The following is a 12,843-nucleotide window of genomic DNA, read 5'->3' on the forward strand; positions in this document are numbered from 1 at the left end:
GCCATGCAGTATGTAAATGAGGAGGAAGCAGATATGGCAAATGAGGACAGTGCGGTGCATTATGTAAATGAGGAAGAAGTGCCCATGGCACACTATGGGAATGAAGGTATGTACATGTAATGTAGAAGGGCAGGAGGATGCTTTAGGTATAAGTCAAGTTTAACACAAAAACATGATATAGAATTACTCTGATCAGCCAAAACATTAAACCCATTGACCAGTAAAGCTAAGAACTTTGATGATCTGGTTACAATGGGACCTGTTGGGATGGCAGCAGGTAAAGTCATTTCTTAAAGGTGATCTATTAGAAGCAGGAAAATAGGTAAGTGTTCAGATCTGAGTGAACAAGGACCGAGTTGTAATGGGTGGACGATGGCTCCTAAATGGCAGGTTCTATGGGGGTATTTATCTTGGGGGTTCTATTGGTGGTTAATCAATATCAGAAAGTTAAAAGTAGGGGGGGAAAATGAAACTGCTGACCACCTCAAAAGTGTCCCAGGTATATTGATTAGATACTGTATTCCAAAATGCTGAAAACTCCAATGCAAAGAACACAGAGGGCATCATATCTGGCAGCATATGGGGCCTGTGTAGCTGCAGACCGGTCTGAGTGCCCATAGTGACCCTTTGTCCAGGCCATGGTAATGTGACTATATGGATCTGCTGTCTTGGTGCCGGTTACTACAGGACCCTGAAGTCATAGGAGGCCAAGAATTGATAGGTTACAAGAGTCACTTACATAGTATTAGCTATATATAGATGTGTGTGTGTTAATGAGCATTCACTACCAGTTATAAAAATCTTAAATATAATACATTTAATTTAGAAGAACATTCCAGTTGGGTATGAATATACAATCTAAATATAAAATAAGACTAAATAGTTATATAAAAGTGTACAGTTATTGCTGTGATTCTAACATCTGCACCCTTCACATAAAACCATTCCCATGCATGACATCGTTAGAGAATTGTCATCATCCATCATTGGGATTGTCAGGAAGGCAGCGTGTTGGGTTTAGTTTCATGTTGTCCCTGCGTAATAATGGCCGGGTTCTGTAGTGCTTTGGTCCGTATCATTTACATTTGGAATGGGCGGCTGCCAGCACCTTACGATCTTTTCTGCGGTTATATCGCCACACAAAACTGCTGCTGCTCGTCACAAGGCCATCTCCGGCTCTTAACCGTCCGCTGAGCGTCCTCTGTATGGATGTCGGTAACTCCATTCTCTTGTGGAATATCCGACCCATTATAATGTACCGGCCCCCTGCATAAAACAAAAAGATATCATTATAAAAGGATGGAAAATGATTATTCTGCATTATGTTTGTGTTGTATCAGCACCTCCATTTATTTGTAAATGGGATGGACTGCTGGTTCCCATTACTACTCCCTATGTAATCAATTATCATTCATTCCCTGTAACAATGAGATGAAGTATAATGGAGCTTGGCTAGTCCTCATCTCTTATTGTTTGGATTGTCAGTCCGTTCACCTGGCCAGTAACTGAGTTTCTCACCGAGTTTGAAGTCCAGACAGGACTTGGGGCAGTTCAGATGATCCACAGCTAGGACTTTGACCCTGAAAAAGAATCCATCGGGTGTTATGTAAAGGCGATTTATCTTGTAGAGTCCACCGCTATTTACCAGGACGGTCAGAAGCTGAATCCCCCTACCAAGAATCTCCACGTCATGTACGATGCCATTCACCGCTATGGAAAGAGAAGAAACATATCGGACGACATCATCAGTGAGCACCAACCTCCAACAGTACACCAATTCTGAGGGGATATCTCAGCAACGTCTACTTACCAAAGTCACTGTTACAATAAGCTTCTCTCTCATCCCCGGGTTTGTGACAATCCATCTGGCAACTTTCTTTGTTCTCAAATTCTACAAAGCAAGGCAGTAATGGAGGGGGAAGGAAAATGGGACTAAATTACGTGAAGGTTTAATACATGGCCCAAAGATTGTGGACCCCCAAATGTAATACCTATGTGAGCCCATTCTACATCCATCTAACCCTAACCCCGTCTGACTCTGGGGGCTTTAAGAGTAGGGATTAGACCAAAAACTAATTGTGATGTTATCTAGGAAGACAAGTGGTGTTCATGGTCTGTAGGGTTGAGGGATCTGTACAAGGTCTTTCACACCCCACTGGTCCCACCATGATGGCCTTGGATAGGGGGCCCGGCCTTCATCCCTCACCAAAATATTTGGACTCCCAGTGTAGAATATCTTTGTATGTTGTAACATTATTATCCTTCCCTACAAGTACCTGAACACGTTATTACTGAGGGGTGTCCACATTCTTAGCGGTTGGCTGCGATCTCTATGAACCATAGGTGAGGTGAAGGTACCTTTTCGGAAGCCATGAAAGTGGTAGAGAAGACTGGACGGCTGCCGATTGGTAATCCAGGCTGGCTTGCTGGAGTTATAAGAACGTTCTGGAAGGTTCTGCACATTGACATTTCCTGGACGATTATTGTCGTGGTCCAGTAACTCATTGACGTCACCGGTGCCGCGCTCCTGTGTGGAGATGGACTTGGTGGTGTGAAGATTGGTGGAGGTAAAAGCCCAATCTAGAATGTTTCTGTTTGGAAGAGGTTTGTGTGCATCAGTGAATTCATTCCCCGGGGAACGAGCAGGTAGGACATTGGAAGGGAGTCTGTTACCATTGTCCGCGCTGCTTTTCCTCAGTCCCGTGTTATTGTCCACGGCCAGTTTGGATTTTGTCTTCTTGTCTGGAGCCATCATGGCCTTCTTCCGGTCTCTAGGTGTCAATGGATGGACGGCGGAGAGGAGTCCTTGGTTGGGGGCCCTATGATGGGTTATAGTCCATGGAATGTCCATCAGATCCACAGAATGACTTCTAGATGGCTTCCTCTCCAGGTTCCATGTTGTGTTCTGCCAATCATCTGTGACTGGTAAAGAGATGGAATATTTTATATCTTTGTAGTGCTGAGCTGACCATGGTGGCCCATGCTGGCACTGTATATGTTGGCATGGCTGCTGGGTGCCACCAACCCATGACAACCCAGGGGCACAACAGGGAAACCCTGTAACAAGAACTCCCCTGGCAGGATCATCAGCATTTTATGAATTAAGACATTTATTGAAATTGCAGATAATTTAATGAATAAAAATGTACAAGCTCAGATCTCAGTGTAAGATGTCGGGGGGTTTGTATTGCTATGGGGCCCCGGCATTGATTGGAATTTAGAGAACGACCCCCCAATTTCTCCAGCTATTAGATTGGTGGAGGAGGGGGTCACCACTGACAATTTGTCACCTTCTCTGGCCCCTCGAGTGTTAATGAGCCCCCGCTCCGTTACCAGGCAGATTGGTAATTATTTGTGAGTTGGAGGGTTTGCTATTGTCTGCTCTGTTTATGGAGATTTCATGGCTTTCTGAATGGCCCCTGGAAACAGAACTCACATTCATCCATGTGAATAGAGGAGCCCAGCAAAGTACACATTATACATGACACCCAGCAGCCAAATACCTGGGGCCAGGTCACATGACCTGATCATACAACTCCAGCACTCTGCCAAACGTCCACCCCCAATACATGTATGCTGCAGAGTATTGCACCCCTGGCAGATACATATTGTATATTCTGCAGATTATTCCATCACTGACCCCTCTACAGATCTGCAGAACATTGCCCCTCCCATCCCCCCTGACAGATACATATTGTAAATCCTGCAGAACATTGCACCCTCCCATCCCCCCTTACAGATACATATTGTATATTCTGCAGAACATTGCACCCTCCCATCCCCCTTGACAGATACATATTGTATATTCTGCAGATTATTCTATCACCGACCCCTCTAGAGATCTGCAGAACATTGCACCCTCCCATCCCCCCCTGACAGATACATATTGTAAATTCTGCAGAACATTGCACCCTCCCATCCCCACCTGACAGATACATATTGTATATTCTGCAGCACATTGCACCCTCTCATCCCCCCTGACAGATACATATTGTATATTCTGCAGAATATTCCATCACTGACCCCTCTATAGAGATCTGCAGAACATTGCACCATCCCATATTACCCCTGACAGATACATATTGTATATTCTGCAGCACATTGCACCCTCCCATCCCCACCTGACAGATACATATTTTATATTCTGCAGAATATTCCATCACTGACCCCTCTATAGAGATCTGCAGAACATTGCACCCTCCCATATTACCCCTGACAGATACATATTGTATATTCTGCAGATTATTCCATCACTGACTCCTCTAGAGATCTGCAGCACATTGCACCCTCCCATATCCTCCCTGACAGATACATATTTTATATTCTGCAGATTATTCCATGCCTGAGATCTGCAGAACATTGCTGTGTGTTGCAATGTATGAAGGTATAGGAGTCAGGTTGGCACAGCGGTGGGTGATATGGTGACTTACCTGTGGCAGTACAGGTGAGGGCAGTGGATAGGATAAGCAGAGCTCCTGGGGTCAGGGCAGCACAGAGGAGATCCATGGTGACTGTGGCTCTGCCTGTCCTCCCAGCCTGGTGGTAATGAGGGGATTGCTGGGGGGTCCAGAATGAGGAATGAGGGGAGGAGCTGATAGGACAGCAATGCTCCAATTCCTCTTCACCTCCACTAATGACCCCCCCCCCCCCCCATTTATCCCTCCTCCCTGGGAAATAACAGTTCTATGGTAATGAGAGCTCTGCCCTGCACCCTGCATATCTCTGCTCCTGAGAACTGATTATAGGGACACTAAGAGAAGGGTTCTGTCTGGCCAAGCCTGAAATACTAATAGAGAATATATAGGAGAAGAGAGAAGACAAGTGTTTATTTATAAGTTTTCAATGAATACAAACATCCCTGACATATTTATTCCATATAAGACATTTGTTGGCCATGTGATTGCTATATCATGAATTATATAATAAATACATATGAATTGCATAGAATTTGAAATGAAACATACAAATAATATTATAAACAGGAGATTAATAAAGAGTTGTACTCAAAGAGTTATATTGTCTCAGTTATTTGCTGACGCGTTTCAGCCCAAAAAGAGGGAGCTTCCTCAGGGGATAGAGAGACTTGAGTATATATACTGGAAAAACACATATAAGTTTACATATTAGTTGTAGAAACATAAGTGTATTTATTATTGTGCTATATACGGATAACTGAACAAATAGAATGCCATATAACTTATATCAGGAGATTGATGATGTCACTGCCGTATAACTTATATCTGGGAAGTGATGATGTCACTGCCGTATACCTTATATCAGGAGAGTGATGATGTCACTGCCGTATAACTTATATCAGGAGTGATGATGTCACTGCCGTATAACTTATATCAGGAGAGTGATGAAGTCACTGCAATATAACTTATATCAGGAGAGTGATAATCACTGTTATGTATATTTCATCCTTTACAATACACATATGTCTTTGGGGGCCCTCAGGGCCACACAGTAATTGTCACAGGGGTGCAGGTTGAGCAATCATTGTATAGCTGGGTCCCCATCCAGCCTGGCTCTGTGCTGCTCTGAGGACATCTAGTGGCGGTTGTTGGGATTGCAGGCTGTGGTATAGGACTTGTACATGGGAAGGATCCCATGTGATATTATCTATATCTGTGTGAGTTATAATGTATTATATAGAGTTGGGGGTAATACCCACACGTGACACTCATTATCAATAATAGATATTATGTAGGTGATATCATAATTCCATAAAATATAAGCTCTGATCCTGCTGTGTCTCTCCCATAGTTAATAACACACAGTTTATAAATCTATACCAGGCTGATCGGGCGGATATTTTCGGTCTCTCCCCGGTGGGTCTCATTCGGAGATCTCATTCCAAGGCTCAGAGTCAATTTACAAAACGGATCTCCGAGCGACCCAGATGGGACTCGAACCCACAATCCCCAGCTCCGGAGGCTGATGCCTTATCCATTAGGCCACTGGGTCACCGCATGTCTGCCAGCCCCAGCCACGTCTCTTACAGCTGGCGAATCAGTGAGCGTTCTCCTGACCCCGCCCACATGCATTTCTCAGCCAATCGGCTCCTGATACATGGGAGGATGAAGGAGATGGGAGATCCATGCCGGGAAGAAGGGGACACGTGACCAGGCAGCCATCTTGTTTCCTATACAGAGAACATGGCTGATTGGTCTGGGGTTGTAATACCGGTATAAGACATAATGAGGGGAGGGGTGACTCTATATAGGAGTGAGGTGGGGACAGGTGTTACTTCCTGTCCCTGTGGTCTGGTGTCCCCAGTACCGGAAGTAAAAAAAGAGGACACTGCTACAATATGATATGGATATTACTGGTGTAATGACCTGCACACTGAGGGCCCCATCACCCCAGGGCCAGTCTATAGTGTAATACAAGCACAGGGTTACAGGAAGTGTGTACAGAGGACCTGTCATGTGTGACAGGGGCCCCTTCCTCCCCACTCATGTCTGCCTATAGAGGGCGCACTATGAAATGGGGAGTCCATAGACTCATCTGGAGGGTGTATACCCTGCAGGGAGGGGGCAGCACTGAGTGGCAGTGGACACAGGACAGGTCCTCTGCATGGTGTGTGACCCCCCCCCCCCCCCCCTGGGGGTTATACAGCAGGAGCAGCCCCATGTGGGCACATCACGTGTCTTGTTCATGTTATATACAATCTGCCATATCTGGGCTCTGCACACACCACAGGTCCTCTATATACACCGATCACTGGTCCCGGTGCTGCCAGGGAGGGGGGCATTGAGGGGGTTCAGCTCGCAGCCCTCTGGCACTCAGGGGGTTAATCTCGCGGTAACACAGCCGGCTACTTTTAAACCCACCAATAAGCGCCGTGCTGTTCCTCGAACCGACCAATGGGAGCGCGGCTGGGGAGGACATTTAAACCAGGGAGCCGGCAGCACGCCGCACTCGCGATCTAGAGAAGGTGAGGAGAGCACGTGCTGTCCCGGGGTGATCGGGGATTCGGGTGGGTGCCTGGGTTTAGGGTGTATGGGGGTCACCTGTGTATAGAGCCGGGCTTATTACAGCCGATATTGATATCCGGGTGATGTTTGGTTGGGATATTATGTAAGGAGATCGCCTCATGTCTGGGTTCAGAGGAGCTGTGGGGGGGTTCATTGATGTATTTCGGGGTTTCTGACCCCTCTCTGCCAGGGTTGGGTTGGGGATCAGGTTGGGGTTGTGTTCAGGGTGGCTCGGCTGATGTCATGGGGTGTGGGTCCTGTAGTCATGATAATAGGTGGGGTGTCAGTTCTTTAGTTGGGGGGTCTCATAATTTGGGGATGTTGTAATTTCTTATAATGTCCTCCATGGGGAGTGTTCAGTCAATATCTGTAATAATCTGATGAGGTCTAACTAATGTCATGGTGGGGTGTTGGTTCTGTAGTTGGGGTATTTGGTGGGGTGTTGGTAGTTGAGGGGGGTTCTCATTGTGGGGGTGTTGTAGTTTTCTTATAATGTCCTTCATGGGGAGTGTTTAGTTATTGTATGTAATAATCTGATGAGGTGACTCATACAATTGTTATGTCTGGTAGTATGAGGAAGGGTTTATGTAGAATTTACTTTTTTGATTTTATGTATTCTTAGCTAGCTAGGAGTGGGATTGTATTTCTGAGATGTCAGGTGGTCTTGTGTTGGGAGTGGCCCTTTGGTTGATACTGTGGGGCCCCTCTCTTCCCCCCCCCCCCCCCCCCCCCCCCACCCCCCCCCCCCCCCTTGTTACTCCACGGAGTCCAGCGTTGTTTACAGACCCCCCCCCCCCCCCCTCCAAAACCTCATGCAATGTGGGGGTATTGTTTCATTATTAGAAGGATAAATAATCCTAAAACAACCGGTTTGTGTGATCAGCCGCTGACAAGACTTTTAAAATGTTGCTTTAGTTATATGATTGCCCTGTTGGGGTGTCTTGAAGGGGAAGTTGTATGATGTGTTGTGCTTGATTTAGCAGCTTGTAGTGTTCTGTGTAAACCTGAATAATGTTATCCTCACATTTACATAATGAGGTTCATATAGGTGAAGTATTGGGGGGGTATCAGTCTATGTAATCTGAATGTTCAGGCCCCATGGATTTCTGCAGTACCAGGATTATACTTGCAGTCTGGTTTGGGTTCTTGAAGTTTTGTCATCATTCTGATGTGATTGGTGTATTAGTTGTGTAGATTTTCTGGTCTCACTTGTCATGTCAGTTAGTGTCCCAGATAAAATGTCCCAACAGTTAAAAGAACTGAACAAACAATGGCTGATATCCTGTAACATAATTTCCTTGTATGTAATTGCCAGATGATCAGTTTGCATGCAATGTTTCTTATATCACTGGAAGTTTAACTGAAAGTCACCAGTTAATAAAGGGTTAATATCTAAGTACCTGTGTATAATCGGCTGTACTTCTATTACAGGTGTTATTTGTCTGCCCACTATAACTGCATACTGTGAACATGGCCAACAACGAGAATGCCCGCCTCAACCTCTTCAAGAACAAAGGCCGGGACACCTCGGTGAGTTGTGGATCTTGGGGTTCTGTGCCCTTGGGTGAATCTTGGGGTTGTGTGCGCTTGGGTAGCTCTCAGGGGTTGCCTGCACCCTCGGTGAACACTCTGACATTACCTTTTATTGCAGGAGATGAGACGGAGAAGGATGGAGGTGAATGTGGAGCTGCGTAAGGCCAAGAAGGATGATCAGATGTTGAAGAGGAGGAATGTCAGCTCTTTCCCAGATGATCCCACGTCTCCTCTGCAGGAAAAAACCCAGAATGGACAGGTGAATGTTATACACCTACACAGGCCTGGCTCTTATAAGACCACTTCCTGTAAATTTATTAGACATGTCATTAGGGCGTGTTTGTCTTGCCCCTGGGGGATATTGGAGATCCCTAGGAGCTCTAGAAGTCGGGCATTGTTATGTTAATGCAGGATGAAGTGTCTTCTAATGGTTGTTGGTTTAACAAACACCGGGGTTCAATAGTAAAATATTCTGAGCTGTAAAACATTTGTCTTGTTACCCCATGGCTAAGGCTACGTACACACATTATATTTTCGTGGTTTGAAAGCATCTTTCACAATGCATGAACAAGTGCTGTACATAAAGCACCATTCTGCTCTATGGAGAGGGGAGAACGATGAAGGGGCACCCCACTGTGCGCTCTCCCCTTCAACTTCTACGATCATTAGTGAATCAGCTGTGATGGAGCCATGAAAAATGTTAGACGAGCACTGTACACGCCAGATTCTTCCCTGAATCCATTATCAGACAGGAATCATCTGACATGTGTAAGTAGCCTTAGCTTGGAGTCACAAGTGTCATGATTTATGAATGTGGCTTTCCTTACACATCTCTTCACATAGATCACTTGATTATACCTGTGCAAAGATTTAATTCTAGTTTTTGGTCATTTAATTTATTATGAGTCTAGCTGAGCCTATGTTTATAGTTTTGGGTTACTATAATGGAGATTGAACCTCTGCCCTGTTATTTCAGACCTCTTCTCAGTGGAGTGTGGAGGAAATAGTTCGTGGTGTGAACAGTGCAAGCATGGAGATCCAGCTCCAGGCCACGCAGGCTGCCAGGTGAGTAGATGAAAAGATCTCCATATGGATGTCTTTACTGGATATCGTCCCCAGGTTAAATAGAACCTTCTATACTTTGATTTGTCAGCCAGCTGCTAATGCAGTTTTAATCAACTTTGTCCCTATAGTCGCTCCTCATTTCCAAAATGACATACCTGGCTCTGTACAGGAAGTTGTCATTGTTGGACAGCAATAGATTCCAATGGAAATGGTCATACTTGGGTGTAATTGCGTTGTCAGCCCAAATCATCAATAATTGACCCAGTTTGTATCACAGGATTAGTGATGACTTCACCAGAGTAATCTGTACGTTTTCTCTCCACAGGAAACTTCTCTCTCGGGAACGGGAACCTCCCATAGACAGAATCATTCAGGCTGGTCTTATTCCTAAACTTGTCACCTTCCTGGGCCGGGAGGACTGTAGCCCTATGCAGTTTGAGGCTTCATGGGCTCTCACTAACATTGCCTCTGGTACCTCCGATCAGACCCGGGCTGTGGTAGAAGGGGGTGCTGTCCCTGCTTTCATTGCTCTGCTGGCTTCCCCTCATTCTCACATCTGTGAACAAGCTGTGTGGGCTCTCGGAAACATTGCAGGTAACAAAACTATTCTGTCAATTAAGCATTAAAGCTCTCAAGGATCCCGGAGCAATTGGGGAGTTCAGACATTATTGCAGAAAGTGTAGGCAATGTCCATCCTATGTGCTGTCTGATCTTACAAAACTTTGGTTCCACTTAGGTTCAATTGTTGTATCGGAGCAAATTCTGCAGATTTCTTGCAGGTCCTTCACTTTCAGATTAAGTGCTAAATTGATATTGCTAGAAAACATTTCCTATGAAGTATTTAAAGAGAGCAGAGTCTTATTCTTCCTAGCTATGATGATACTTGTATTTTGGTTATTTAACCCCCTAGTGGTAATCCCAAGTGACTCGGGGTGTATTTTACTTGGAAAAAGCGGTAATCCCAAGTCACACTTGGTCTGTCGCCGTCCCCCAGCATCCTTTTGGTCCCTGTAGATCCTGGGGACACATACTGCTCCTCCGATCTCCAGCCTTGAAAGTGTTGATTCAATCTTTGGGGTTTCTGGTGACGTGGTACATGCGTCTAAGGGGCAGTGACTGAGCGGTGGGAAATTCAAATAAATTTGTATTGTATTCGATACAAAATAGCTGTATTGAGTCCAATACAAAGAAATAATTATATTAATATATTAAATGAACTGATGGCTTGTAGGGCAATCATTCAGAAAAGACTGATTGGTAAAAGTCCCTAAAGCTTTTTTTTTTTTTTAAAGGTGGTGGGGTATTGATGCTCTATAACCCTGTACATAAGTCAGGTTAATTTCTTCTGGTTCTGAGTTTTTTTTAAATCTTTTTTTAGGTGATGGATCGGCTTACAGAGACTTGGTCATTAAACATGGTGCTGTGGCTCCGCTGTTGGCACTGCTGGCTGTCCCTCAGCTCGCATCTCTCCCTGTGAGTAGAACATTATATTGGCTTTTTATTTCTAGCTCAATGTATCCTTAATGTTTATTGTTGTGATAGTTTTAGTGTAATGAATCTGCATCAGGAGTGGTAAATATAATCAAGCTAAAGTAAAAAGTTAGATTTCTGCTTGTTAACCCCGGAGCTCATGATTACATATGAGTGACGAATCTTGCCATCAGGTCAGCTTCTATTTCTGTAATAGATGGATTTCTGAGCTGTGCTGGTTTTGATTCAAATCTTCTCTTCAAACTTTTTTTTTTTACCACTTATTTTTAGTCATTGTTTGTTCTCTTTGCAGGTGGGTTATCTGCGTAACGTGACATGGACGCTGTCCAATCTGTGCCGCAATAAAAACCCTGCACCTCCTATTGATGCGGTTAAAGAGGTTCTGCCCACTCTGGTTCGTCTGCTGCACCACGATGACCGGGAAGTTTTGGCTGACACATGCTGGGCTATCTCTTATCTCACAGATGGCTCCAATGACCGCATTGATGTGGTGGTTCAAACAGGACTGGTCCCTAGAATTGTGCAGCTGCTGGGTTGTAAAGAATTGACAATCGTGGTAAGTTTGGATAATATTATGGGGGGGTCCTGTACGTTCTGCTGCCCCATCCTCTGCACATTGTAGCAGAATATTACTCTGTATAATTCACGTCTAAAACAAACATGGTAATGTTGTGACCTAGTGCTCTGAATGTTGAGTAACTTATCTTTTCCTTGCAGACCCCTTGTCTAAGGACAGTTGGTAACATTGTGACTGGCACAGATGAGCAGACGCAAGCAGTCCTGGAATCCGGTGCCTTGGCTATGTTCCCTGATCTCCTTACCTATCCCAAAAACAACATCCAGAAGGAGGCAGCCTGGACACTGTCCAACATCACAGCTGGGCGCCAGGACCAAATTCAGGAGGTGGTGAACCAGGGCCTTGTTCCATATCTGATCGACATCCTTAGGAAGGTAGGTGATTGGCTAAAGGCTCTGCTTTACTCTGGACTTTTGTTGTATGATAAATGACCTTCCTTGGATTGGCCAGGGAAAGTGGCAAGGTTATGTCTTGTAATATGGACAACAAAAATGGAAGCACATACCACTTCATCTAGCAAAGGTGATAATGATATCTTGCAGACTTACTGATTTTGTAGGTCTGCCTTGGGATGAGGAACTTAATAATGTGCTTTAACATATGCACTGCATATAACAGAACCCATAAAGCATTTCCATGCCTTTTTATCATGGCTGACCTCTTCACCTTTTTCTACAGGGTGATTACAAGACTCAGAAGGAAGCAGTTTGGGCTGTAACTAACTACACCAGTGGTGGTACCATCAACCAGATCATCTACCTGGTCCAATGTGGGGTCATTGAGCCGCTGTGTAACCTGCTCTCTGCTAAGGACAGCAAGACCGTGCTGGTTATCCTGGATGCCATGACGAATATCTTCACTGTAAGTTTCTGACTCTTTACCTGTATCTGTGAAGGTTTTGTCTCCTATATTTCTTACCTGATATCTCCTCCTTTACAGGCTGCTGAAAAACTGGGCGAGACTGAAAAGCTGTGCCTGATGGTAGAAGAATGTGGTGGCCTGGACCGTATTGAGGCCCTGCAGACCCATGAGAATGAACAAGTCTACAAGTGTTCATCTACTCTTATTGAGAAATATTTTGCTGCAGAGGTCAGTCTGACTTCCCGATTCTCTTTTCTCTGACTCCCCCGATTCTCTTTTCTCTGACTCCCCCGATTCTCTTTTCTCTGACTCCCCCGATTCTCTTTTCTCTGACTC

At 45.0% G+C, this 12,843-nt stretch overlaps 2 protein-coding genes and 1 non-coding gene across 3 annotated transcripts in view; 1 reads left to right on the top strand and 2 right to left on the bottom strand.

Moving 5' to 3' along the window:
- Window positions 1-777: 777 nt before the first annotated feature.
- C6H17orf58 (chromosome 6 C17orf58 homolog) lies at window positions 778-4,544 on the bottom strand. Its single transcript, XM_072414094.1, has 5 exons — window positions 4,431-4,544; window positions 2,359-2,922; window positions 1,811-1,891; window positions 1,519-1,710; window positions 778-1,266 (listed from the first exon to the last, which is right to left on the bottom strand). Exons 1-5 carry the CDS (start codon window positions 4,504-4,506, stop codon window positions 1,076-1,078), a joined length of 1,104 nt encoding a protein of 367 aa, XP_072270195.1. The 5' UTR covers window positions 4,507-4,544; the 3' UTR covers window positions 778-1,075.
- Window positions 4,545-5,894: 1,350 nt separating this feature from the next.
- Window positions 5,895-5,967, bottom strand: TRNAR-CCG (transfer RNA arginine (anticodon CCG)). Its single transcript has one exon. It is a non-coding gene; the product is annotated as a tRNA-Arg (tRNA).
- A 954-nt stretch (window positions 5,968-6,921) lies between these two features.
- The window catches only part of KPNA2 (karyopherin subunit alpha 2), a 6,673-nt gene continuing 751 nt past the window's right edge, over window positions 6,922-12,843 (top strand). Inside the window, exons 1-10 of the mRNA XM_072414095.1 lie at window positions 6,922-6,940; window positions 8,412-8,510; window positions 8,632-8,772; window positions 9,490-9,578; window positions 9,904-10,172; window positions 10,957-11,051; window positions 11,362-11,625; window positions 11,787-12,020; window positions 12,325-12,507; window positions 12,586-12,735. Coding sequence (XP_072270196.1) covers window positions 8,451-8,510; window positions 8,632-8,772; window positions 9,490-9,578; window positions 9,904-10,172; window positions 10,957-11,051; window positions 11,362-11,625; window positions 11,787-12,020; window positions 12,325-12,507; window positions 12,586-12,735 — 1,485 coding nt within the window. The 5' untranslated portion in view covers window positions 6,922-6,940; window positions 8,412-8,450. The remainder of the gene's footprint in view (window positions 6,941-8,411; window positions 8,511-8,631; window positions 8,773-9,489; window positions 9,579-9,903; window positions 10,173-10,956; window positions 11,052-11,361; window positions 11,626-11,786; window positions 12,021-12,324; window positions 12,508-12,585; window positions 12,736-12,843) is intronic.

This window comes from Pyxicephalus adspersus, chromosome 6 (genome assembly GCF_032062135.1).
Source record: "Pyxicephalus adspersus chromosome 6, UCB_Pads_2.0, whole genome shotgun sequence".
Taxonomy (NCBI): domain Eukaryota; kingdom Metazoa; phylum Chordata; class Amphibia; order Anura; family Pyxicephalidae; genus Pyxicephalus; species Pyxicephalus adspersus.